Source organism: Teleopsis dalmanni, chromosome X (assembly GCF_002237135.1).
Source record: "Teleopsis dalmanni isolate 2A chromosome X, ASM223713v2, whole genome shotgun sequence".
Lineage (NCBI taxonomy): Eukaryota > Metazoa > Arthropoda > Insecta > Diptera > Diopsidae > Teleopsis > Teleopsis dalmanni.
Window position 1 is genome coordinate 87,187,177 of NC_051848.1, and position 27,105 is coordinate 87,214,281.

At 31.1% G+C, this 27,105-nt stretch overlaps 1 protein-coding gene across 2 annotated transcripts in view; it reads right to left on the minus strand.

Moving 5' to 3' along the window:
* Window positions 1-27,105, minus strand: part of LOC119687978 (probable serine/threonine-protein kinase clkA) — a 133,324-nt gene that overhangs the window by 96,693 nt on the left and 9,526 nt on the right. Inside the window, exon 2 of one of the 2 annotated variants that reach the window (XM_038102557.1) lies at window positions 17,045-17,248. The exons of the other annotated variant lie outside the window; for it this stretch is intronic. Coding sequence (XP_037958485.1) covers window positions 17,045-17,248 — 204 coding nt within the window. The remainder of the gene's footprint in view (window positions 1-17,044; window positions 17,249-27,105) is intronic. 2 annotated transcript variants of the gene reach the window in all.

The following is a 27,105-nucleotide window of genomic DNA, read 5'->3' on the forward strand; positions in this document are numbered from 1 at the left end:
ATAAAATCATTTTTTTTTTTGATGACATTCCATATATCTGAAATTTTATTTGGTAAAATTACTAAAATATTGTATCAGTTTCACCTGATTAACATGAATTAATAACTTCTGATTTTGGAATTGTCATGACAACAGCGCCATTCCACTGTTTTTATGTTGAAAACTATATAAGATGCCAATATATTGTGTGATTGTAAATATATTGGATTAAAGATATCGAGAGTTGCACTCTCAACAGTTTTTTAGATATATTTTTATATAAAATATGCAAATACATTTAAGCACAAGTATTTCGTAGATTGTAACTTATTAGAGTGAAATGAACTTATGTTGGATGCTAAAACAGGTTTCCTTTTCACTCTTTCTCATTCTATATAATAGTGCAATAGTAGCCCAATTTTCTTTGCATAATTATGATTCTCATTTTGTTAATGGAGCCCTAAGTATAACAACTCCAAATTGTCTGTTTATCATATGTCGTGTTTAATACATTATTTTTTATACTACTGACGAATAAATACAAAATATGCTATTCTTTCTGGATATCAAATTAAAAAGTTCAATTATTTTTTAATAAATATTTTTGCATTTACCTCAACTATATAAAAACTGTTCAAAAACTTTTTATCTACAATATTTTTACATGAAGAATTTTGCAACGATGGAGTGGTTGATTAGGATCAGACACAGGCATTTTATCTGCTTGCTATGTTACTTGAAGTTAAAAGATATTTAAAAAAGGTTTTACTTATTTTTATATAATTTATTAAAAGTGGCCAAAGACTGTCAAGAATTTTGAAATAACTAACGATATATCTTCTTTATCTCATCCAGTATTTTTTGATGTATTGATTGCACTGTTAATACTATACTCACAGCAACTGTGATTTTTACGTGTGATGAGCACTACGTACATTAGTATATTTGATCATATTTTGTGTGAAAAAGTGAGGGTTTATAATTAAGTGAACCAGAGCGTTTAAAATGTTAAACAGGCTATTTATCGAACACACTATTATTTCATACTTCCAAGAATGTTAATAAGGCAAAAATGCATTGAAGATGACTTAAGGCCCAGTCACCCAAACATGTTTATCAATGAATGATATGCACCAAATATTTAACGAACGTTGAAAATGGTATTAGATAGAGGGGAAATATGAGGTAAGATTTTAAAGCCTAAATGTCACTTAGTTTTTGTAAACCTGAAAGAACGAATTGTTACGATATTATTAATTCGGCAAAGCTCTTGACAGTTGATGCAATCATTGGATCTCTTTATTGTTGTATAATGCTCATTCATAAGATATTTTTTCACATAAAGAAGGGTAACTTAAATATCACACCTTGGAAGAATCTCTATATAAAATTATTTCTTAAATATTTCAAAAGATAAAAATTTAGAACAGAAAAAAAATCCATTCTCAAGTAATTTAGTGACTCTCGAAACAATCGTAAATGAGATAAAACCACCTTGTTACTCCTAATGTTATTACACGTTTTCTGCTCTTTTCTGTCATAATTAGAAATTTTACTGTTTTCATCATTTAATTTTACTTTTATAAATTTATGACTCCAACTTCCTCTAACCCACTAATCTTACTTTCATTTTTGGACACAAATTCACAAATTTTTTCCACACAAATGCAAGTGTGTTTTTATTTTTGGTCGAAATACTTTCCCATAATTACGTAGCCAAAAACTTTCCTTTTTCTTTTCGTCTTCACAGTGTTTTTCCTAAATTATAATTTAGATTTCGCACATTTCCGATGAAAACTAGAAAATCTGGTGCTAGTGTCTTACTTTTCCGACACGTCGAGTTTCTGAAGTCAACATGTAAATTTTCCGACAGTCGGCGTCCGTATGTTTGTGCTCCGATGCACAGTTTTACGACACATTAAGAGATGAGCATCGAGGCAGCGTGTGCTGACTGCTTGAAAACTCGTAAAAAGCAGTCGAAAAAAATAAGAAAGAGGGAAACCACACACAAATAAAATATTAATGGTAAAGTGAAAAACATACCAAACTATATTTGGTTAATACCTAAATCAAGTGAGTCATGTCAGACTGAAGTCTCATATGTCAGAGGATTGTTTTCTGAGTACGAAAACTGCACAATAATGGGAAGGAGTAATGTTCGTTTGTCACAAAAATTATAAATTTAACAGAGAAAAACTGTTTGAAATTAGCGACTGGAAACTAAACTAAGAATAAAATTAAGTCAAAGTACAAGTCATGTACTTTAAAAGCTGACTTAGACAACTCATTCCGCACTTACCCATGTCAGCGAGCAATAAACACGTACTAAGCCAAACTCCCATAAGTAAGCCAGCTTAGGTCTAATACATTATTTTACATTAATAAACTAAATAAAACAATACCACTTAAGTATATGTTGAATAATTTAAACTTAAGTGAGTAGCTCTTATTTGCGGCCAAACAAGAGGCACGAGTTGAACTCGCACTTCGCACATATCTACACCCAACTCCACTGCGACCGCATGTAACTGACACAAATACTTTTTTAACGCAATCATGGAAGAAGTAGTAAAAATAATCGCTCCGTCGACAGGTGGATTTTTATGTTTTCCGAACTGGGCGCATACACTCCATTATTCATTCGCTAACTGCTCAACGCACCAGATTGGCGATAGACAAGTTGAAACTCCAGCGGAAGCCGCTACGTCTTTGCGGTTATCACTTCCAGTGCGTTTTGGGGTTCCACATTTAAACATATGCCATACGCGCACACATGAGTGGAGGCATTTATTAGATAAAATATACTGCAATGTGACTTTTCCTACTTTTACTTTTACTTTTACTTTTACTTGTTCATTTTTATTTTTATTCTTTTTATTTCTCTGGTTGATTCTTGACTGTTTTGCTATACTTCTGGCAGAAAGTTAGTCATTTGACTTAACTGCCTAAAAGTGTGTCAGACAGTTTTGCAGTCCAACTTACTAGGATAGGGTGTGTGTCTTAATTTATAGTTACTTCACCAATGCAGTGGAAAATGATTTAATTTTGTAACGTAAATGGCTAGGCTAATAAAACCCGTCAACATATTATGTAGAACCACGGGGGTGGTTTTATAAGTTCATGCCTCCAGTTTCATTTACGATGTTTTCATTATTGAACTGAAAGTTTAGCGCTTTAACTGTTGTTAAAGAGGCGATCCTATATGACGTCATGAATTTTCTACTAATTACCGGACTTATAAGGTGTGTGTTAATATGTCTTCCAACTATGGATTTTGTGCTTTGTTTCGAAAATATGTGGAGAAAAATCGAGATAGTTTAAAGAAAAGAAAATATCTTGAATATTTCACTTGTGATGATTGTGGAAAATTTAGTAATAAAATTTAAAAAGATTTTCTTCCTTTTATAAAAAAAATGACAATTAAAGTCAGTTTTGAAAATATATTGTTTAGCTTCAGAAAATTAGTCAAAATGTTGAATTAACAAATATGTTAAAACCACCTGACTATAAGCTAACTATAGATGGTTCCTATGTAATTAATATATCAAGACATTATACTCAGTAATAAAGATGATGGGTATTTGGCAATACTCGAACAGCTGTTTCGATCAGCTGTGGTCAGTCAAAAATTCAATTAATTAAAATAATGTAAAATATAAAATTTTTGTTGTTGTAGTTCACTACTGTTCGACGAAACCTCTATAAGAAATAATAAATATTTTTTTCAATGTTTTGCATCCTGTTCTGTGTCTCGTTATTGTAAAACCATACGCGGTTCTGTCAGTTTCGAACGACGACATGCAGAGACCACCTTCGAGTTATCATGTTGTAAGGGCATTATCACGGAATCCGAACTAACTGAAGTAAAGAAGATATTGCAAAGAATGAAGAGTGTATTTATTATTTCGTTTCGTTCACAATTAAGTTCCCGTTATGTATGAGGTCGTCCTTGGTTACAAAAAAGACAGTGTGGAAAAGAGAATGTGTGGCAATGGCACAATGTATCGACTATCGATTATATTAGCAGACCTAGAAAAAATATATCGGTTATACGTTTTGAACCGCACAGCTTATAAGTGATAGTTTAATAAATCAACCACAGCGCTTGGCGTTCTCTTGGGATGTTCAGAAAGAACGAATATCCAATGTAGAAAATAGTTATAAATATTTAATCTGTTCTCCATTTTTCAGTATTTCAGTTTCTGTTCGAACATAATAAGTTTTTACCCAAAACAACATATTTCAGAATAAAAAACATTTTTAACTTACGTGCAAGTCGGAATATTGTTGAATGCAATTATTCATTTATTCATTTAAAAGATAGAAATGACTCACCTGCAAAAAAAGAAAATCAATAAATAAATTTAATAATATATTAAATATGCAAATTCATTGACGCTTAAATATAAATTCAAATTAATAAAAATAATTTTTAAAATTATTGAATAAAAGAATTCACAAATATGTATGTTGAATCACAAAAAAGATTTCTGAGTGACGTTAATTAAAAAAATAAAAAAATATTTTTCTAATTTAAAAATTAAATCTATATATTATATGCACGTACTTCATGTTATCTATTGCTTGAAGTTATTATAATAGAAAAAGTATTGCACATTAATGAATTAGAAGCTAAATACTACCTTAAAATAATCAACGAGAAAATATTCATATATTGTGTAGAAATGTATTTGTTACATTGCAGATTCCATAATTAACTACAACCAGATATATAAATATAACCCATATATAACTGCGGCTTTCGTGACACTAGTCACAAAGTATATTGTTGATTCAACCCCCGCTAGTTAGCCGTAACCCCTTCCCCTTCTATATCGCCCTTCCTACTTAGTTCATGCCCTTGTTTTCTGATTTAGATGAGCCTAGTTCACTAGGTATTAAATCTATTTTTTCATTCCTCTCTCCTCTCTTGCTGTGGAAATCTTCTCCCTTCATTCCTAAGAGGTGGTTTTAGTGGGTTCAAGTCTCACACTGTGGCTTTCGACGCTTTCCACCTACTCCAAAAAAAAAATAAAAAAATAAAAATATATATAAAAAAATCTAAATCTAATCTATTGAATTGAAGACATAAGATACACAACCTTAAGAAATATATAAACATCTTAGGTTAAAAATTGGAATCGAGTTTCAAAATAAAATTCTTATTTGGACAATTATAAAAGAGACCAATGTCTGATCGCAAAGCCAGCAATAATTAAAAATTAATTACTTATGAACTCTCCACTGTCCTTCAATATTGTTTATATATAACTTTTCTTAATATCTAAAATTCGATTTAAAAATTAGTAATTATTTTGTATATAAAACTATATAAAATAACAGAAATATTTTATAAACTAAATAGAACTAAACTACTTAAGCGTCTCTAAACCATGCTCAACTTTCTTAGAAGAATGATAATACGGTGAGGTGATGGGGTGATATATTTTTAAATCGACATTGGAAAATAATCGTATAATAATAAAAATAACTTAAAAACAGATAAAGAGACAATTAACTAACACTCATCCAATTTTCTGATACCATGTTCCTTAGAGTATAGTATATACGAGTATTAATTAATGGAATAAATATATGTTTCTTTATATATGTTATGTAGCATATTTTTTACTTCATAATATAGATTAAATTACGCTGGGGTAACGGTCATATGCAGGAAAAGTTCACTTCAGCTCAAAAAATGACTCCTTGTAATTTATCAATGAACCGCAGTGGTCAGCGTACAGACAACACTGAACTTAACAAGTTAATGGATGAGTTTATATATCGCATATAATACACAATACAGATTTTCGTGATTTAGAAATCCTCGTTTAAGTACTTTTCATGTTTATATTGATTTTATTTACTTTTATTAATGCTAATTAAAATTCATTGAAAAAACTAGAAATGCAAATAAACTTCATAAACTTTTAACAACTGTCTTATCGTATGCAAATGCAGAAGTGAATCCCTTTGACAATGCAAAAGAAACTTAAAGATTTTCTTCCAATTTAACCAGGCAACGTGATCTCACACTTATCGCATCTTCCGCTGAGATAGCCCACATTCATATATTGAACTTTAATTTTTTATCTTGAAGTTTATTCCACTTTATGCTTTCTGATATGCGAGTGTAGATTACTTCAGCTATTTCCACAACAAAAAAAACGCATAATTATGCCCCAAAAAAAAATTTAATTAAATTAAATTAAAAATTAAAATAAGTGCTGAGGCAAGCATAAAATGAATTTCTTATTGATAAAAGCTTTTAATGCACTTATCGCTGTTTGTAAACACACCAAGTGTTATATAAATAATACAAACGTACATACATATGTACGAGCACATATTTACTTATTCACTTATTTACATGCAGTCCAAAGTAATTCTATCTTATATTCTTGTCCACAATTATCCCGCAATTGTGTAAGAAAGTCTATGAAGTACTCTTTGCTTTTGCGTAGGTTATGAAATTTATTAATGGACGAAAAAAAATGAATTAAAAAATATTATTAAGAAATCTAATATCAAACGCAATTTTGGAATTACACAAGCACATGAAGATAAGATAAGTTGAGTAAGTAATTCCGACATTTACTCCCGACATTTACTCTCGACATTTCCACAAGAAGGAAGGTCTCAGATCTCGACTTGCTGAAACGTGTCTAATTTGTTGACATTTGTAAGTGTGCGTTTGTAATAATTAATAATTAAAAATTAAACGATATATATTACCAGTGTCAGTTTCAATTACTTTACATCTTTGCTTCAATGTCAACAACTCAATTAACAAAAATCAGTCAAAGACGAGCCGCAGTGGCTCATCTGCCATCGTATGAACGTTTCCAACAGCGTCAAGTAACACACCCAAAATGTGGAATTCGTTGACTTATAAGAATTCAAAAACGAAAAAAAAAACAAAAAAACAAAAAAAACCAAAAAACTAAGAAAGTTGTGAACATTTGATTATGTCATCTGTTGAGCAGTAAATTTTAAATTAGACATTTACGACTTCAAGCCGAAAGATCTAAACCGAGTTGCTTTGAGGAGACTTATATGGTTCGCTTCAATGCGATGGGAATGCACACTTGCTAACCTAAATTCAAGCATTTATTTCTACTCTGCGGTTTTGCAATCAAGTATAATCACTAATTGTTTATATCACACACAAACTGAAATATTACTACAACCAATAACAGTAGGTAAATGACCTTATTTTTCATACAGTTTAGAAATACAATATATTTGACATAAATACAGTCATTGTGGAGTCAAACGTTCTTTCCCATGGTGACAAAAAACATAACAGAAATAAATTAAATATACTTAGATCTTTAAGCAAAATAAACGGATATTGGGATTACCTTATCTGACAACATATTTGCTGGCAAACAAAATTTATTTTACCATCACATTTATAAAATTATAAGAATGATTATATAGACGTTTATGTTTTTAAGGAGAAGTGACCTCAATAATACAGGCCCAACAATATATTGAATAAACAACACGGAACCGAACAAATATCTCGTTTTGGTGGGTTGTTGATTTCCAATACCACTTCTAATACAATAATAGTCTTAAAATCGATCATTAATACCTCTCTACACTGTGATACAGAAGTTCAAACTGCTAAGTTCGAAAAGGAGGTCTTCGTACACTATACCCTCTCTTTTATAGTCCCAAAAGCACCAGACTTCTTTATTAAAATCCAGTAAATACTGTAACATAGTAGTGCATTTAAACACTAAAGTAATGTATGATGTATTTAGAGCAACTCTTATCGTAGAGTCAGAAATGCAGTACATATAATACCATTTAAGGCGGCGATTCTATTGCTTAGCTATTATCGGACACGCTGTCATTATGTTTTGGCAATAGAGGTAGGCATTCTTTGGATGTAAAGAATGCCAATTCCTTCGCTCTCATCTGCATCATATGCTTATATCCTGCACGGAACATGTCCTTAATATCTTAATTTCGAGTATGATCGAGGTACTTAAATCTGTAGTTCTATGCGCAATTTTAACGTTACTGTAATTTAGAGAGGTCAGTATTAGGAATATTCGATATGATATGATAAAGTAATTGCTTAAAGATTGATTATTATTTTTAATTTTTATTTGTAGCTAATACGTTACACTACTTTTCAATATCTTCATTATATATAAAAACACTTAAAGCAAATGTAAAATTTTATACAAAAAAGGCTCTTATCTGTTGTTTTAAAAACTGTTTCGCATTTTTATAATTCATTTAAAATGAGAAAACGAACGTTAGTGTCACTGGATATCACTTGATTATTTATGCGTTGTGCTATTTAAGTATTATCAGCTTTTGTATGAGTAATGTCATACGTTAATGACTTTATCCCTTAACGAATTAGGACCCATATCCGTTTGAGATAAGGAAATACGAGTGCAGTATGCAACAGAAGACATTTCCTCAAGACTTTGACGCACAACAAATTGTGGCATGTACAATATCCATTCAAATATTTCAATTCCAAACAAAAATTTTATAAGTAAACAAGTGAATAAATTTATAGGAAACCAATTCAACAAGCCTAAAAGAAATTTTCACTTTGGAATGCAACCAACTAAACTATGCATGAGAATCCTGCAAGGAGATCCTATATTGTATCGTTTTTTCAACGCTACAAAAACTTAAACCATACCTAATATTTTAAGCTCAGCTGTAAATTTATCATCTTATTTGAAAAAAATGATCAATACTCAACTAATATATACTATCTTCAACTCACAGTTTATTTTACCAGTTCGAGATCACGATCAACGTTGCACCTATTCGTGATTATGTCACTATTCCAATAATCAGGTATATTCCAGTTATCAGAGATCATTGATGAAAAACGAGTTTGGAAGACTTAGTTATTTGACGGATTATATAGAGATATTTTATAGCGAGAATCGTTAAGGAAATGAGCATAACGAGAATAGAATAGGAATCTAATGTATGCACATTAAAGCAAAATTTTGTAAACCAAAAGAAAATTTATTTAATATTATAGCAGAACAAGTAAATTTCCAATAAGAAAATTCGACATTCAAAATCATTCAGAGACTTGATATGAAACGAAGTTGTGGAACCTCATATACGCCAATATATAAAAATAATCATTTTCACAATATAAAGATGTTGATATGTTGATAATTTTGCAGTTCTTTCATTTCCATATCTCCTACTTGTACACAATTACTTATGAAGAAATAAGTTTAAATTCTATTAAAATTAAAAAATTTAACATGGAAATTTTTAATCCTTTCTCTGTTTTTCAAAAGTCACTCATTGTGCTTCACTTCTTATTTATACATATATTGGAACATGAGACATGACGAGTCTAGTCTGACCCTGTCAAGAACGAAAAGATAATATATCATGACTATAACCGGACATTAAGCAAATAAACTGGTGCACGTTCTCGCAGAATTAATGGCCCTCATATTAATTATAGTTAATCAAGTTGCGATTAACTATGGCGTAATCGCAACTTGATCCCAATATACGATTTTTACGTATATTAATGAAAATATGTCAAGTCTATTAGTCAGATGCCAGTCTTAACCGTAAATTACTTACGTGATTCTGTTAGATTCACAGTCTTTCTAAGAACACACTCTAATTCTGTATAGTGAAAAGTAATTATATTCCCAGTGCCTAGAACGTTACAAACCCTCTATTTCAACACAAAAATTTTAACCCCTATTATGTCTACAGTGAAATAATAGAAATTAAATTAAAAACATTCAAATATAAACAAACATCACCTTAAATGTATCCACATGAAATTTAAATACGAAAAAATGTCAGAACCCATGGACTTCCAAATTCCTATAATACATCAAACTCAACTTTTTTCAACAAAATTTTAGTTCGCATATAAATTTCAGGCAGCAAAATGGAAGAAAATTATAATAAAAATTGAACAGTAAAATTTTATAAGGAAAATGAAATAGAAAAAGCCAAAAGATCTAGGAAGAAATAAAATATTGGGCCAAAAACAATGAGCTCATAAAATTTTATTTGATTGAAACCGAAAAATTTGATAACCAGATGGATATAAATTGACTGCCTCATTCCACAATCCTATTGTGCCCATCGTCTGCCACGAAATTTTCTGCTTTTATTCAATTTCTTTGCAAGTTTGTACTCACTGTTGTCTGACTTCTTACAGGACTTAAAGGATGCTATTGCGAATGCGAAATTTTCTCTTGTCATTGTCAAGAAACACAAAGGAATGGCGACGACTTTGCCAACACACACCACAAGACAAATTAGCAATGAAAATGAGTCGCCGAGCCTTAAAAATGCATCTGAACTCCAAAATAATCACTAAAAATCAAAAACAATATAGAAAAGGAAAAAAATTTAGAGCCAAAGCACTGTCGGCAACAACAGGGATGTGTAGAGTAAGGAAAATGTACAGACGGAAAGGGCAGTAAAAGACAGATTCACATTTATGGTTTCAATTTGCGGATATTACACAGAAGTACTTCAGCCTATAAGTGGCGGCGGCGGAGGCGGCAGTGGTAGCGGCTAATGTTCTCGGTATAAACACTGCGAACTGTTACCAGCACAGCTGAGAACTGCGGCATTTACACTGTTTACGTGCCTACGTTGACTATCGTCCTGTTAACCTCTGCGTCATGACGGTATGTATTGGAATTTTGTCCGCTTCTTGCGTCCTGTGCCTGCTCAGTTTTCAATTCAGTTGGATTGAACATGTAGTCTACGCTCAGTAGGCTTTTAGGTCTTTGCAATATTGATTGGGTCCTTTCATACACCAAAATGACACAAAACTAATCAAATAAAAATAAATGCACTGCCGAAAGTATGGTCCGTGGTAGAAAAATGAAAAGAGCAATAAAAAATATGAACCATACTTTTTAAAATCGAACCAAGTATAAAATGTACATCAGAAAGTATAAAGAGTGAACCCATTTGATGTTTACTTGGAACTGATTGATGTGCTGGGTTCACATTGCCTAAAAAGAAATGATTGTCTAATGATTTTAATTTTAAATCGAAATTAATTTCTTCCAGATATCATGCTAATTCTTCAGCTATTTCACACACTACGCACAATGATCATTAAAACGGGCGTATTATGAAGACCTACTTTTCTCTTTGGTCCTATAAGACGATCCATCAAATACTTTTTTGGATGTTATATTGCTTTTTATTGCGTTTTCAGAACTCATCTATGTTATTATTTAATAATTGTTTCATAACATAGTAATCAAGTAAATATTATCTATCATCTTTTTTACTTTTGATATCAACTTTTCTATTTATCTATATTTTTTATCAGACCATCTATTTTTTATTCCTATTTCGGGTTTATAGTAAAGGATAATATATTCAACAGATTATTGTCACTTAAAAGGTTTGTTTAATAGGAAATTGCCTGATGAAAAAGTTTAATGTGTTTTTTTTTTTTTTAATTAGGTCAATTGATAGCTGGAAACAGCTAGAAAAACTTCTTCAATTAAGAGAAATAAATTGTGTAATAGAAAACAGCGATTCTGTGGGTTTTCTCGGAAAATCTCTTTTATAGGAGAATTCTAGAAGGCACGTGGTTGCGACCTTTAAACTATTTTTTGGTCGAATGAACTTGAAAAACTTACACATTTCAATGTATTTAATATGATAAAATTAAAAATGCATTAATAAAATTTATTATACGATTTCTTATCTCACGTTTTATATAATTTAAAATATTTTTTATTCTGCTTTTTTTACTTTTTCCTTGCATTTTTTTTGTCATTATAAATCGTCTTTTAACTGCCTTTTTTGCTATTTTATATTGCTTTTCTCCTATTTAATAGATCATTGAAACTCGACCTTTAATCATCAAAAATCAGATCAAAGGCTCATTAAATAATTTGTGGTGAATTCTCTGCACAAATAAGATAAGACTATTTTGAATAACTCCTCACAAAACTCGAATATAATTCGTTACAAAAAGAAAATTATTAGAATCACTTAACCTAAAAATATATTCATTTGAACATATATTTTTTGATAAATATTTATTTAGAAAAAAAACCAACAATCATGACACCCATCAATTGTAAAACATACATCCCATCATTCGATCAAGAAATTTTAGTAATGAGTACTGAAGCAAACATAAATACTAAAGACAATTCTCTTTACGATGAAGAAATACAGTTACGTTCAGAATTTAGGGATGACTACCAGTATTTGTAGCACTGGAAGTTGTTTGCTGCTAGATGTAGTCATGATCTTGATCCTAGTCACTCTAACTGTTCAGATTCAGATCTCAAGAATAACTCAATTTTAAATTTGGATGTTACCCAAAGCAACCGGATAGAGAAACATATAAAACAAAATTTCAAAACACAAACTTTTAAACACAAGAAATCCGAACCAGACAAAAAGAAAACCAAAACTGAAACATGGAAGCTAATTAAGCGAATTGCTCTGTTCCTAACACAACAATTCTCAAATATCGTTAATAGAGGAATGGTAAGGAATCAGACTCACCAGGTGGTCGAATCAAAAAAGACAACAAAGATGACGAATAAAGTTCTCAAAACACATCTTAGAAATATTAACGAGGCTGCTAATCAATAAGCACATAAGACGACTATCAAACCAGGTGAGTTGTGTGGGGATAGCAAAAAGAGATCATTAGGTGCAAAGCCAAGAAACCACGCATACAACAAGATAGAACAAACAATGATGATATACCAGATTGTGGCAATGCTACAACTCCTAAAGCTGGGCCCCACATCTTAATGCTAGACTTGAATTACTTAATTCCACAGATTATAATTATTTATTGTTGATTATTAGCCAACTATCACAGGCTTAAAAATTATTGGAGGTAAATTACAAACATTTCGATTTTCTGACTAAGGCATCTTATATTTTTGAGTCATGAATCAAAATCATGTGGCACTCTTAAGAAAGCTTCTGTTTCAACTACATTAATTCCTCAAATATTGCAGATCGACAAATATACTGATTTGTCCTGGTATCAAATCGATATAGCAAATACAGGAATTAGCATATATTTCAACTTGGAATCAATATTGGAAAATGCAGTCAAACTGCTCAAATCAAATGTTCCCCAAACTATAAGCCATTTGGCGAACAATCTCAAGAAACTTGTCATTCTAAAAGTAAAGATAAGAGTTTATTTGCAATCATTACTGCAGTTTTATCGAATACTAGCATATCTGGAGAAGATAACTTTGATATGAAGTATGTGTTTTCCATTCAACAAAACATGGAAAACACATAAAATAAATTGTTTTTGTTTATAAATTCAACACACTGTAATATATACTGGAAAATATGTATCAACTTACATATCATATAGTGATTGTTTCTTGCTATTGTTACAGATTATAGCCTCTATAAAGACTTGAAGAAGTCTTTACAAGTTCGATATTTTATACCGCAGAAGCAATTTGGCAAAGAAAATCATTTTTTGGAGATCTACGTTTCGGATATCCGACAGTCTTATTAGCTCTTACAATTCGATAGCGGAACATCTAAAACCAGACCCGTGTATTTGCAAGGAAATTCTCTAGTTGTTTTTTTTCTCTTCTTCCTTACAGCTTTGACATTTCCGGTTAAAAGGGATCACCAATTATTCGGCATGGGTGCCCACTGATCAGTGACTTGTCTGCGCTGCAATAAGTACATATTATCACTTCTATCTTGGTTTCTCGTTGCCAAATGTTGGACAGAATAATAGAATAATCAGTTTCTTTTATGCGGTTACTATATGCAATTTATTTTTATAAAGAACTACACATATTAAAAGGAAAACTATTTCATCAACAATGACTTGAGTGAAACTGTGATTTTACACGTAATGTGATTTCATATACAATATATTACAGAAATCATACATTCTGAACTGATAAGTTCCATTTCCTTAGTATTTAGTTTATTTTGGAACTAAAATTTCCAACATACAATCAAGTTTCACTTGGTAGTATTGTGATGGAATTGAACAAATTTAGTTTAATAAATAAATTTTTAATTTTTATTGAATTGCAAAAACTTTCGAACTAATTTTATTTCATAGTCTATTAATTTCACAACTAAAATCAAGACAAAACATTTATCACACTCGCTCAGAGCAAAAACTCTTATTTTCTGTTATTGTACGACAACTCCAATTTACTTTCTATGGCGACGCACAAGTGATGGACATTTCCCATGATGGCAACGCAACAGGTTTATCCGCTGCTCTTCACTGCATCCTAGGCATCGATTAACGACTTCGAAAACGAAACTTGAAACTTGAAACTTGAATTTATTCCGGCCATTAATGGTTCATTAAAGAAAACGATTAGCGACTAACGATTGAAGAAAACAAAACCATTTTAGCACCAATACCGACTACAAACCGGTAAGAGGTAGACAACTAATGTGCGTGTTGGCCGCCAATATATTCGATACACCAATTTCTCAGTTGCCTCGACTTAAATTGGCTAACTATAAATCGAAACCTGTTCTATAATTTCTGAATGAAATGCGGACTAACTTTTATGATTATTTTTATTTTACAACCACATCTAGTAATAGGCCGGTAGGTCTGTTTGGTATGGATTTATTACAAATTAATGTTTACTTAATTGCGTTTAGTTACTTACATTTAAATTTAACTAGAAATAGTTTACTATTAATAATGAATGCCAAATTGCAAGTCACATCAAGGCAGATGTAGTGTGGTCATCTTTATTGTCATCCAGGCAGCAAACAAAGCCCTTGAATCATTCACAACAAAAGCGAAAACAGTAAAAGTATGTAGAGAGGTAATCGATGAGCTAAATTGGTTGACTGACATCACCCTAATCTGGGTATCTGGGCATAGGAACGTCAAAGGGAACGAGTAGACTGACAGATTAGCTCGCTTTTGTGCTTTCCTGAATGTGTCCTTGGAGACGCCGGTATATATAACCCTAGAGGCCATTAACAGAAGTACTTATTTTTCAACTTGATACTAACATATAGAAAACACTTAAGTCATGTGCAACTTCCAGGTTAGCATATGGGCCATGTTACTGATGTTAAAATAAAATTAAGTTCTTGGAACTCATCAGAAGAACACTTTAGCATGAACACTACAATTTTCTCTGGACATTGTAAACAACTTCACCTATCTTGGTGCTCTGATTGATAAAAATAACGATACGAGAATGGCTGTAAATGTCAGAATACAAGCGACAAATAGATGCTTCTAAAAATACATAGACCTTATGAAATCCAGATTACTATCTTAAGAAAGTAAACTTCGAGTATATAAAACGATAATGAGACCGATACCAACTTACGGCTCTGAATGCTGTACAATGACAAGGGTGGGTGAAGAAGCGCTGCAGATTTTTGAAAGAAAGATAGCTCTACTTGACGGTCCTATTCAAATATACGACGAGACATTCAGAAGACGAACAAACAACGAAATTAATAACATGCTTAAAAATGAAAATATAGTAAGATTTGTCAAAGCACAAAGACTGCAATGGGAAGCTCACGTTGTAAGAATAGGATCCGAAAGAAATTCGGCCAATATATTTAATGCTAATTCGATGACAAGACATAAAGGCAGACCAAATGTGAGATGGAAGGAAAACGTGTATGAGGACGCCAGAAAGCTCGCAATTCAGAATTGGAAAAGAACTGCACAAGATCGAAGCAGATGGAGGCAGGTTGTGAATGAGGCCAAGGTTCATACTGGACTGTAATGCCAAATAAGAAGAAGAAGAAAAAACACTTGAAATGTGGACATAACTTTTCACAAAGGAAATTACAGGTATTAATGTTGTTAAAAAATTATTAATTTAATTAATTATTATAAATATCTTATTAAGGAGATAAAGATTAGCTATATGTAGAAATATAGCTGATCGCATTCAAACACTTGCTCGAGAAGTTGTACAACAACAGTTTTGAGCTTTTAAATATCGTTTTGCTGAGTGTTGAGTAAAACAAATTTTACTCCATTTTTCTTGTGTTTCGGTCCACTAACTCGAAAATCACATAAAAATAAGTAGGTATTCAATATTCAGATATGAGCCTTTGAAATTCACATATTGCACTATATCTCGCATATCTCGTATTGCGAGTATTCGATTGTGTTGCACAAGGCATAAATATAATCTAAGGTAATCGAATCTCCAATAACTTCTTCTAACATTCTAACGTCAAATTCTAACAATGCAAAGTTGAATAGATTTTGTGAGGAAATATGTTTGAAACTTAATTTAGTAACTTAGTTATTTTTAAATTTACTTATTTATATATTATATTAAATGAAATTGAAATAATTTATTAGGAAGTAAAGCATTTGGTTGACAAATTTCATATCACGTTTCTGATATAAACAGTTAGATGCATTTTGTACTGGCACTTTACAAAATGCGTAGAGGCGACATGGTTTCCTGATAAGACCCACCTATGTTACCAGTTGATATATGAAAGTATTTCGTTTCTTTGAAAGACGGAAACTGTTAATGTGTCGGATGTTTGCGGATATGAATAAGTTTTAAAATGACATGCAACAACCAGCAACTCTTTTACTTGCACTAACTAAAACTGATCCGAAAAGAAAACATTGCAAGATGACAAAAATTGTGCGCTAAGAAAAATAAATAAATAATTAAATATAAATAAAATTGTAAATTCAAAAAGCGAGAAATGCAAAAATTGTGAAATATGTAAAACTTTTAAAAAAAATGCTTACCAATGTTTATTAATTAATTTTTTTTTGTGTTATTTTAATTATAAACTACCAAAACCAATTCCAAAAACACTATAGCAAATATTAAGCAAGAAATCTCTTCAATATCAAAAATAATAATCTCTGGAGAAGCCACAACCGAAAACTTCAATATGACTACGTAAAGAAAAATTTTAAATATTTTTGTTGCAAAATAAATTGAAAATTGTTGCAGTGTAAATGCATTTTAATATTAACCAGTAAAACCAATTAAAATAAAAAGTATAAAAAGTACCAGAACAATAGTTGTTAAAAGGAATACTGAATTTAGCCTACCATATCGGGGCGTATGAAGATCTGATGTTGTTGCTGTTTCGCATATAAAGCATCCTTAAGTGATGCTGTCTTGTCCGGAAATAATATAGACTTCCCCGAGCCGACATCGGTTTTATGTGCGGTTAATGTGTTCGTTGAGTTCACCTTAGAGGCATGTGATAGGCGTTTCATATGTGTCCAGACTTGATGCCAAGGTACGTCTTTCTATAATGTTTGCATATATGTGTGTATTTAGTTGTTTGTGTTTGGAGCGTTTATCACGAGTAGTTGTGAAAATAGTTTTATAGGGGACAGAGGGTGTTGTGTTTGTGTTGTTGTTTTAAAGTTTGAATTGATGTTGTTTCGGTTTTTCGGTTGTAGAGGCGCGTTTTGAGAAAATTTGTAGAAAATAAAGAAAAAAATATAAAAAACATATATAAGAAAATAATATTTTTTAAATAGCCAATTGTCTTATAGAATATATAAATTATATTTTATTTAATTTTTAAAGAAAGAATATCTTATATTAAATGAAATTTTTTTTATTTATTTTAATCAACTGCTTAATTATTGTATTTAGTTTTCTATTTACTTACATATTTAGTATAAGTTTTAATTTACTTATATATTTAGTATAAGTTTTAATTATTCATTTATTAAAATAAACAATCTATTTTGGGACATATTTTTACTTTCTTAAAAGCAGAGTAATATATACATACTTTATAAGTTTCGTTTTTAAATAGCATATGTAATAAATAGCATATAATATATAGAAATATTTAACTTCAAAGCTTTAGTTTTAATTGAACTTCATAGATTTAATTTAATTTTTTTAACATTTTTTTTGCAGTTTTGAATAGTAAAAATAATTGTACACAAATTTGAATTAAAGTAGCTTGTGTAGTTTCTTAATGCTTGTCGATAAGCATTGTTTCTGACGTTGCATATAACAGTTCTGTTTGCTTCTACATAACCAATAATATTTTGTGCATTTATCAACAACAACAAAATCTTTTTATTTCAGAAAAGGAAATTTTTGTCCCGCTTTACACACCATTTAAAGTAAATTCCACTGCCCGCACGATGATGAATTTTATTCTTTTGGAACACTGAACTTATTGGGAAAAAATATTTAATTTCGGCTTTTGGTAAAACCAACAATCAATATTTAAATTAATTGGTAATAATTTTTGGAGTCGATAAGCAAATGGAATTACTTATCAACGATTTCGGGTCACACATTTTTTAATTGATTATTGTTGCAACGAAAATTGAACTACAAAATTGTTAACAATGTGAAATGAACCTAAAAATTTCTATATTTATTAAAGTCACATTAATTAAAATGTTATCAAAATTAAACAAAATGTGAAGCAATAAAAATTACTAAATAAATAATGTATGTTTTAATTTTTTATTACTACTTTATTTCTTTGATAAATATTTAATTGTCATAATCATTTACTTATTTTAATTGAATACTATAGTATTTCTAAATGTAAAATATAATGTTTTAACCTTTTAGAACAAGCGGAAATATAGACCTATCTGAGCACCACTCTGCAGCAGTTCCAAGAATCACATCACGACTTAAGCAATCGTGTCAGAAAAGCAAGAAACACTGACAATTGAGTTACGCTTTTTGTTTGGAACACCATGTACACATGAAAACCAAGTTTCCAATGTACAACACATCCGTCAAACTATATCTATTGCATGGTATATCTACAGCAGAAAGATAGTCAGCACACGAGAAAGAGCTTAGCAAAGTAATAGCTGTAGATATGAAGCGATTAATGAGAATTGTGCGATGACAGGATTAGAAACTACAGTCTTAGAAATAAAGTTCAAGTTGGCATGCAAGTGAAAGTCGAATGTTGTCAACATAAGTAATTGCATTCTAGAATAAAGCTGTAGAGGAAAAGATCTATTGGGCATCCTACGTCAATACTAGAGAATAAAATGTCAACAACAGCAAAGAATAGAGGAAATAAAAATGAAAAAACTTACGCAGAACCGCCAAGAATACTTATCTTTTATAAGACCCACTCAGCAGTAGTACTTCAAAAACAGTTAAGGAGTTGGGTAAACAAGAAATCATTAAAACGCAAAAAAAGTAAAAACATCGCACTTCCAGAAACATAAAATTTTTATAATTCATAAAACATTTAACAAAGCTCCATTTTAGAGAACAGTTCTACGACATTAACAAATCCATCACCGCACAAGAATAAAATAAACTCTATTTAAGAAAATCTGTTCACAAAGTAAGAAAGAAACTGGGATTGTCTCTCTTCAAACTCATTAAAATATTGAAAGTCTATCCTTTATTCTATTTTTCTAAGAACGATAAAATACTTTTTGAGTCTCATTAACGGAATTCTTTAGAATACAATTTAATTGTAGTAGTAACTTAAAAACCTGATTTGTTGCAAGCTTAAAGATTGTCGGAATTACTTATTTTTTAAATATAGACTCTATAAATACTCCAAGTTTCTGCAGCGGCATGATATTGTCTAAGAACGATTGATTTAATTCGCCCATTTTAACCTAATATTGAATGTTAAAATACTCCTTTCCAGTATAACTATACTCTTACGGAGTACCACATTGTCAGTTTCTTCACTACTTGTTAGCTATTCACCTTCAGTCAAGAATCTCAATTTCAGAATAAGATAAGTTAGTCCAAAAACTGATTTAATTCAATATCTTCGTCAGCGGCTTTTTTCGTCTAAGAAAACATAACTAAGAGCATCGTCGAAGAAAAATCAAAATATGTCGCTTTTTTAAATCGAATTCAAAACTTTAAATGGATCGCAAATATGTCGCGATCCAGAAGTATTAAGATATGCAAGTATCGCGTATATATAAGAATCGAGTTACTTCCAAACTTAATTTATTATAAATGTGAATGAATTCATTATGACAAACAGATTTTTACTTTTATCCATTACTTTATTATTATTTATTTTTAAGTGTAAAATGCAACACTTGTTGCAAATCACAACTTTGCATTGCTCAATGAGTTTTAGCTCACAACCAAAAACATCAACAGAAAAAAAGGTCAAATGACTAAGTGCGAGTTCAGCCCTAAGCGGTGTTGAAATGAACTCCAACTTATGTAGTATGCAAGTACAAGACTGAAGAGAAACTCCAAAGTTCCACTCCAATAATAGCAAAACAGCGCGCAACAAGCAGAGATGTTATATGAAATGCATTACGAGGCTGTGATGAGCCAAACATGATAATGCGAACTAACTTGCAACAGAATTTCGATGGAGCAAAGAGAAAAAAATTTAAAACTAGACATTGCATCGCATGGGCAGATGAAATGATATTCATATTACCACAGTTTCACTAGCAAAACAGAGCCACTCGCAGTGTCCACCCCACTCCACCCATCCATGTAGTCATTTGCCAACAGATTAGCTGCAAATATGTAAACTAACAAAAAATTGGAGCTGCAAAGAAATAATTTTATTGTTAGAAAAAAACTAATGGAAAATGCAACAAATTTGTTCACACAGAAGTTGCAGCAACATTTCTTTTTATTGTTTACTAAGTGAATTGCTGCAATTGTTTTTAGTGCCTTTGTCCCGTCTTGTCTCGTCTCTCGTCTCTTCCCGTCCCTACCTACTTCTTTCTTCTCTTATTATGTCGTCAGACTCACAATTTAAATGAATATTGTTGCCTGCCGCCTCTAAACAATAAAAATGCAAACAAACGGTCTTAAACGGAAAATACTTGCAATTCTTTTCGAAATGAAAAACTACAAAAAAAGTTATAAGAAAATTGTATAGAACTGCACACCAGAGGGCGTTACGCTTCAAGCAATCTTATGTAAAAGACATTATGAGAGTATGAGTATGCGATTTACTGCTAAGCACAGTGGAGTGGAGCTCATAAGTAGCGAAGCCATTAAACTTCGCAGTTTCTAAGGAATTCCGCAGATGAAATGATGGACAATAATGAAGAGCTGAGAATGTTTAAATTGCAAGGAAATAAAATATTCGAAACTATCGAATTCTTATTCTTTATTGCGTACTTTAAGTAAAAATACTTTTTATTACTGAGTTATTATTAATGTTTGAACTATATAAATTCTTCACACTATAATTAAAGATTATTTTTCTCTAATGACAAGGAATCTATTTCGAATAGAAGAAGGTTAATAGTCGTAAAATTTTTTATTTAAAGAATTATTTTTTAATTTTCTCCTGTTTTGGGTATCCCCACATATCCATCACCAGTGAACAATGGAAACATCTATTAGTTTTATTGTCCATATGTAATTTTTATACTCAGGTATCAGAATTGAATGTTTCATTGAAATATTCAACTACAAAAGTTAAGTTTGAGACTTAAGTTAAGATCCGACAATTAAGAAATTTGTAGGAAAATAAGTGAAAATATGCATAGTCATGACACTCATAGTTTACTAAGACATTGGACATTATAACAAACTAAAAAATTAAGAATTATATGCCCTGATACTGTGGAAAATATTAATCTCTAATGAAATACTCCAATAAATTTTGTCTTTTTCTCAACGTATCATACTTTTCGTATCCTAATACTTTTTATTGTAGGTTACTGTAGGTCTCAGATATTCACGAAAGACCTTCAGATTTCTTTGTAGAAGAATCAGATGATTTATTTGACTGCTAAATTATGACGGAGTCTATGTGAAAATCAACTTTTATTTAGACATCTTGCCTTCTCATTCTCTATCAGATAAAAAAAATAACGGATAAGTTTAAAGATATTGTGATTTTTCCTCCAAACTTAGCCACTGTGCGGAATTCCCACTTTAATTTATAAGAAATAAACTTTCATGTCTTCATGGAATTTCATATTTTTTTAAAATTTTTTCTTCTCGCGCTGAAATATGAAAAAAATGTTGCAATTATTAAATAGAATTGCCACAATTTCCATACGACAACATATTGCATCATCAGCAACAACGCTTGCGTGATCAACAGCAACAACAACAACATCATCATAATCATCATCCGATAAAAGACGGAGCTGGTGCATATGACCTCCTTTACTCATATGCTACCCTTTTGCTTCCGGTGCAAGGGTTACCGTGCATTGTACAGTTGTGGAGTTGCTGCTTTCGCTTTTGCTTTTGTTGTTGACGTCGATGTTGGTGCCGGTGTCAGTGTCGGTGTCGGCGTCGGTGTTGGTGGTTGGATGGTTTGTTTTGTACTTGAATTTTTTCCAATTTTTCTGTTCTACTCACTGCTCCCCTCTCTCATACTCGTACCCGCACCATAGGCATTGCATGTTTAATTGTTGTTTCCGTTTAATGAATTGTTTACAATTTTCTGTCTGCCTTTGTGGCTCGGAGTGGAACTACGTCATCACCATCGGTTGACATGGCAACAATTAAAACGGCAACTAACACATTTTATTGTTGTTGCTATTGTTATAGTAACTTTGTTCTGTTGTTTTAATTTTCCGCTGCACTTGCCGTATGCACTTTAATGACAGACCATGAATTCTTTTCAATTATGCAATGTTTACAATAACAACTTCCATCAAATTTTTTCTATTTCGCTTTTCCATTTATTGGTCGCATTAAAAATTATGGACCTTGAATTTGTCATTCTGATAAGTGAAAATTTTCCAAAGTATTCGAAGAGAATACTTTGTCACTTTGTCGGTCAATTTATGCTAATGAAGTTGTCATAGCAAACTTCAACTTGAGGTTCAAATATAGGAAGAAGATAATTTATAAAAAAATGTTCTCTTTAACTACTTCTAAGAAGACTAAGAGAACTCTTAAGCTAAGTATGGTATAACTTTACTCCAACCTTTAACTATTGACGGTTGTTACAATGAAAAGATTTAAGAAGAGATTATAATTATGAAAAAGATGACAAGTAAGTCCGATAATTATAAAACCCATTAAATAGGAAATAATAACATTGGTCTTTAAGGTCCTTTGGTCGATGCACTAATATACTGTTGCATATTTTTGCAATTTTGTAATCGTTTTCACAATCACAGTCCCAAATCCACACCATTACTCGTTATTGGCACTAAGAAAAGCACAAAATTAAATTAGAAATCAAAAAACCTTCTTTACTGTATTCTACATGCAAGAAAGAATTTCACTAACTTCAAATTTTTGTGGTTTGTACTCTTATTTCGATCTCAGAAACCTATTCACGAAAACAGACTATACCTCTAGGGTATCTTTACTCATATTTAGTATTTTCTAAAGATGCGACTTTTGGAATATGGACATGGAGCACTGTGTCAGAGCTCACAAATTACAAAGTTCTCAAATGGTTATAAAAACTTATATGTCACTCAAGCTTAGGGCAATGAATACGAGTAAACAATTTCTACCTATTTCAGAATGCTATCGTATTAAGTCAATACACTCCAACAAAATGTCCAACAAAATCAGAAGAAAATAATAAGACCACCAGAATTAACTAAACAATTAATCTGTAAATGTTATAGTAGATACATGCTTGTACCAATAACCACATATCTTTAAATACCTCTTAGATTCAATCACTTTCATTCCTACTCATATATCAACTTCACTTTCACCAGCAGCAGATCAGAGTTTTTGGAGCACCTTTCTTGACATGACAAGCTGTATCCTTTCAAATAAGGAACTTAACCATGCTTATTATAAAGACTTATTAGGTTGATTTCCTCTAAAATAAATGAATGGATCACCCGTGCGCACTTTGCTTCGATTATTTCTCTTTTTGATGTTCCTTCAGTTGTGGAACATGAGCGTTCATCCGAACAACGTTTATCCAAAACAGAATAATGCGAAATCAACTCAACTCCAGGTTTTAGTACATAAGTCCGTCACTCTAACTGTACCTAATCACACCGCAACTGTTTGTATTCCATGACAACTTTCTTTCTGGCTTCCATTCCATTCAACAAACATACAGACAAACGGATGCAAAGAACAAGGAAGATGACTGAACCGATTCGTAGCGTGATGCTTATCAAGAATATATACATACGTATTATATGGTCCATTACTGCCTGTCAATACTGACATGTACATACCTGTTACTTACAATTGTATGAAGGGTGTTGTTATATAGGCAAATGGATTAAATCATTTATTTTTTAACAAACTTAATAAAAATAAACTTTTAGTTGCATTGCCAAGGGAATCGCATTTACGATTTTAATTTATTCTTTTTTTTAAATGAAATCAATATTAAAACAAAATTGAGTCCAAAGATAGAAATGGGTGATTTGGGTCAATATGGCATTTATTTAATTCCATAAAATATATTTCAGTGGCGCGACTGCCAGCGATGTATTCATACCACTGATAGTCGTTGCCTTCAATGCTTTTATGGAGATGGTTTCGCTCTTGATGTTGCAGTTGCAGCTGCAGCTGCAGTCAGCGAAACAACAAAAATATGTCGAGGAAGAAAATAATACTCATGAATATGATGACGATGATGATGATATTGCAATTATAATAATCATGATATTGTCCATGATTTATTTTGATGTGAGCATTAACAAACCAAATCCTAACGTCGGTGGTATCAGAGTTCTGGAAACGCACGCTTACATAGAGCATGGCTGATTTCACTCCCCTTGCATTTGCTTTGATTGAAGTTCTTTATTTTTACAGAAATTGTTATGTTGGCATATAATATAGATATATGTACACATCAATAAGAGCATCCGTAGAATCGATTCTGTTTCTTTTTATTACTTTTGAAAATCTAATATGTATAGATAATACTAATATGTATTCTCTACTAACATTACTAGACCATCTTCCTTACACTTTTATACAGTTATGTAAATAAATATTTACTTACTTAAATAGGTATATGCATTAAATACATAATATCAAATAAGTTCACCAAGCGTATTTTAGCGCTAGAAAGGGGAGTTGAAGACAATATTTGACTAACTGATATATAAAAATGTACAAATCTACACTTTTCCATACTTACTAATTCTGTTATATAGTATTATTAATGTGTACTAAAAATTATGATTTCAATTAGCATCACAGTATTTAATTAGAGCACTTTTTTAGATCAGAGTATGTAGTAACCACATGTTAACCACCTATAATCTACAGATTGCTCCAGAAACATCACAAAAACTTATAGGTTTACTGCCAAAGACATTTAAGTAAGTGATAAAGAGACTTGACGAAGTGAAAAAAAAGAAGGGGTATCATACCAAGTGTTGACTTTGGCACCAAATGAAATTTCTTTTTGTATTTTTAAAGTTTATGTTCATTATTTATTAAAACAATATTTTCGGTATTTTTGAAGTTTTTAAATTAAATAATAAATATTTTTCCTTAAAAATGGCATTTAAATATTAAAAAATTTTAAAATTGGTATTAGATGAAATAAGCTGAGAGCTACTGAAGTATATCAGTATATATTTTTTCGGACTTTACGTTTATGTTCCAAAAGTCAGTCTGCTAAGCTCAATCGTTTTGCAGTTACCGACAATATAACTATAACTGGGAAAATAGAGAAATACAATCTTAAACTTAATCGCCATCTAATTCAAAAATTCATGATCTTAAAAGGCCTGTTTACGTAGACTGGATCCGAATCCGAAGTAATTTAGGATTGAAATTGAAGTGACAAAATCAATGCTTGGATTTAGTCTGACATATAAACTACAATTTCTACATTTAACAAAGGCTTATTTACACGTCTATGGTAACACCTGCAGAATCATGTTTTGAAAGGCTGATACGGTTAAAGTACCCAACTTCTCCATTGAAAGATATTGTGAAAGAGCTCTACTACTTCACCTTAAGAACATGAAACTTTGCCTTATTTTGTTGTTTCACAAAAAATTGCCCACCAACATTACTAGGCTTTCTTACTAAAACTTTTATTCATAAATGAAACTATATACAAATATACAAATAAATATAAATTAATGAATCTATATAAACTTTTATTGCGAAAAGAAATCAAACAAGTTGAACGCATACCAATTGCACAGACCCGGAATGCTTTGGAGTGCCATTCAGCATATTAACTTGTCTGTCCGTCCCTTATAAGACAGGCCTTTTAAAGTTTCTACCTTTATGTCTGTTCTTCTTTGTTTTTAGATTTCAATGGGTCAGTTTTAAGCCGTTGATTTTTTTCTACATACTTTATCTGTTCTGTAGTTTCATTTAATCTTTGTAGGTTCTTCTAGTTGAAATAAGATCGTTGTGTGTTAATGTACTTATTTGTGATGCGATTTTAGTGCATACCCTGCTGCTCCGTTGGTACTTTATACTCTGGTTATAATATAATGTATTATTTAGTACTGTTACCTGCTGGTTAGTGCAAAGAAATGTATCTGAGCCGTTATAGCTGTGCATTACAACTACTCTAATTTCTTTAACATCTCACGCACTTGCGGCAGGCACCATCTATCTACTGTTATTACGAGCTACGAGTATTTCTCATGTGCATTGATTATGGCGAATTTTCTTTCATTTTCTGAATAAAATTGTTTTTATTTTCTGAATTGCTTTCAACAGAAAACAAATCTAAAAAGTTCACGCTTCGTGGTCAAATGTTTGCTAATCTGCTACCACTGAATACCGAATACTGAATACTGCAATAAAAAAGCCGCTCCACTCAATGCAGATGGGATAAGAGGTTCAGTAATGTTTGCATGGTGTCTTAAGCTCTTTTTAAACAGCAACATAGGTTATTAAACATAATGAAGTACTTTGGACTTTGGTGGACTTACTGTTTACCAAAGCAGTGTTTCCAGATTGAGTGTGTATTTGAGGAAGAACCTAGTGAAACCCTATAAGACTAAGATTAAATAATTAAAGATGTATCAAAAACAAGATTGTAGTTGTTATATGTCATAGTGTAGCGATGGTGAAAATAAGAAAAAAATATAAGAAAAAAAGAGATGAAAATAAAGATAAAATAAAGTCAGATAAAAATAAATTAAGCTAAAATCATAAATTTATAAAAGAATTCTATCAAAATTAAAAGAAATGTTTTTCTACAATCTTCTAAAATTTTGGAATATTAATGATTGTTTATAAATATTATTGGAATGTTTGGAATATTAATATAAGT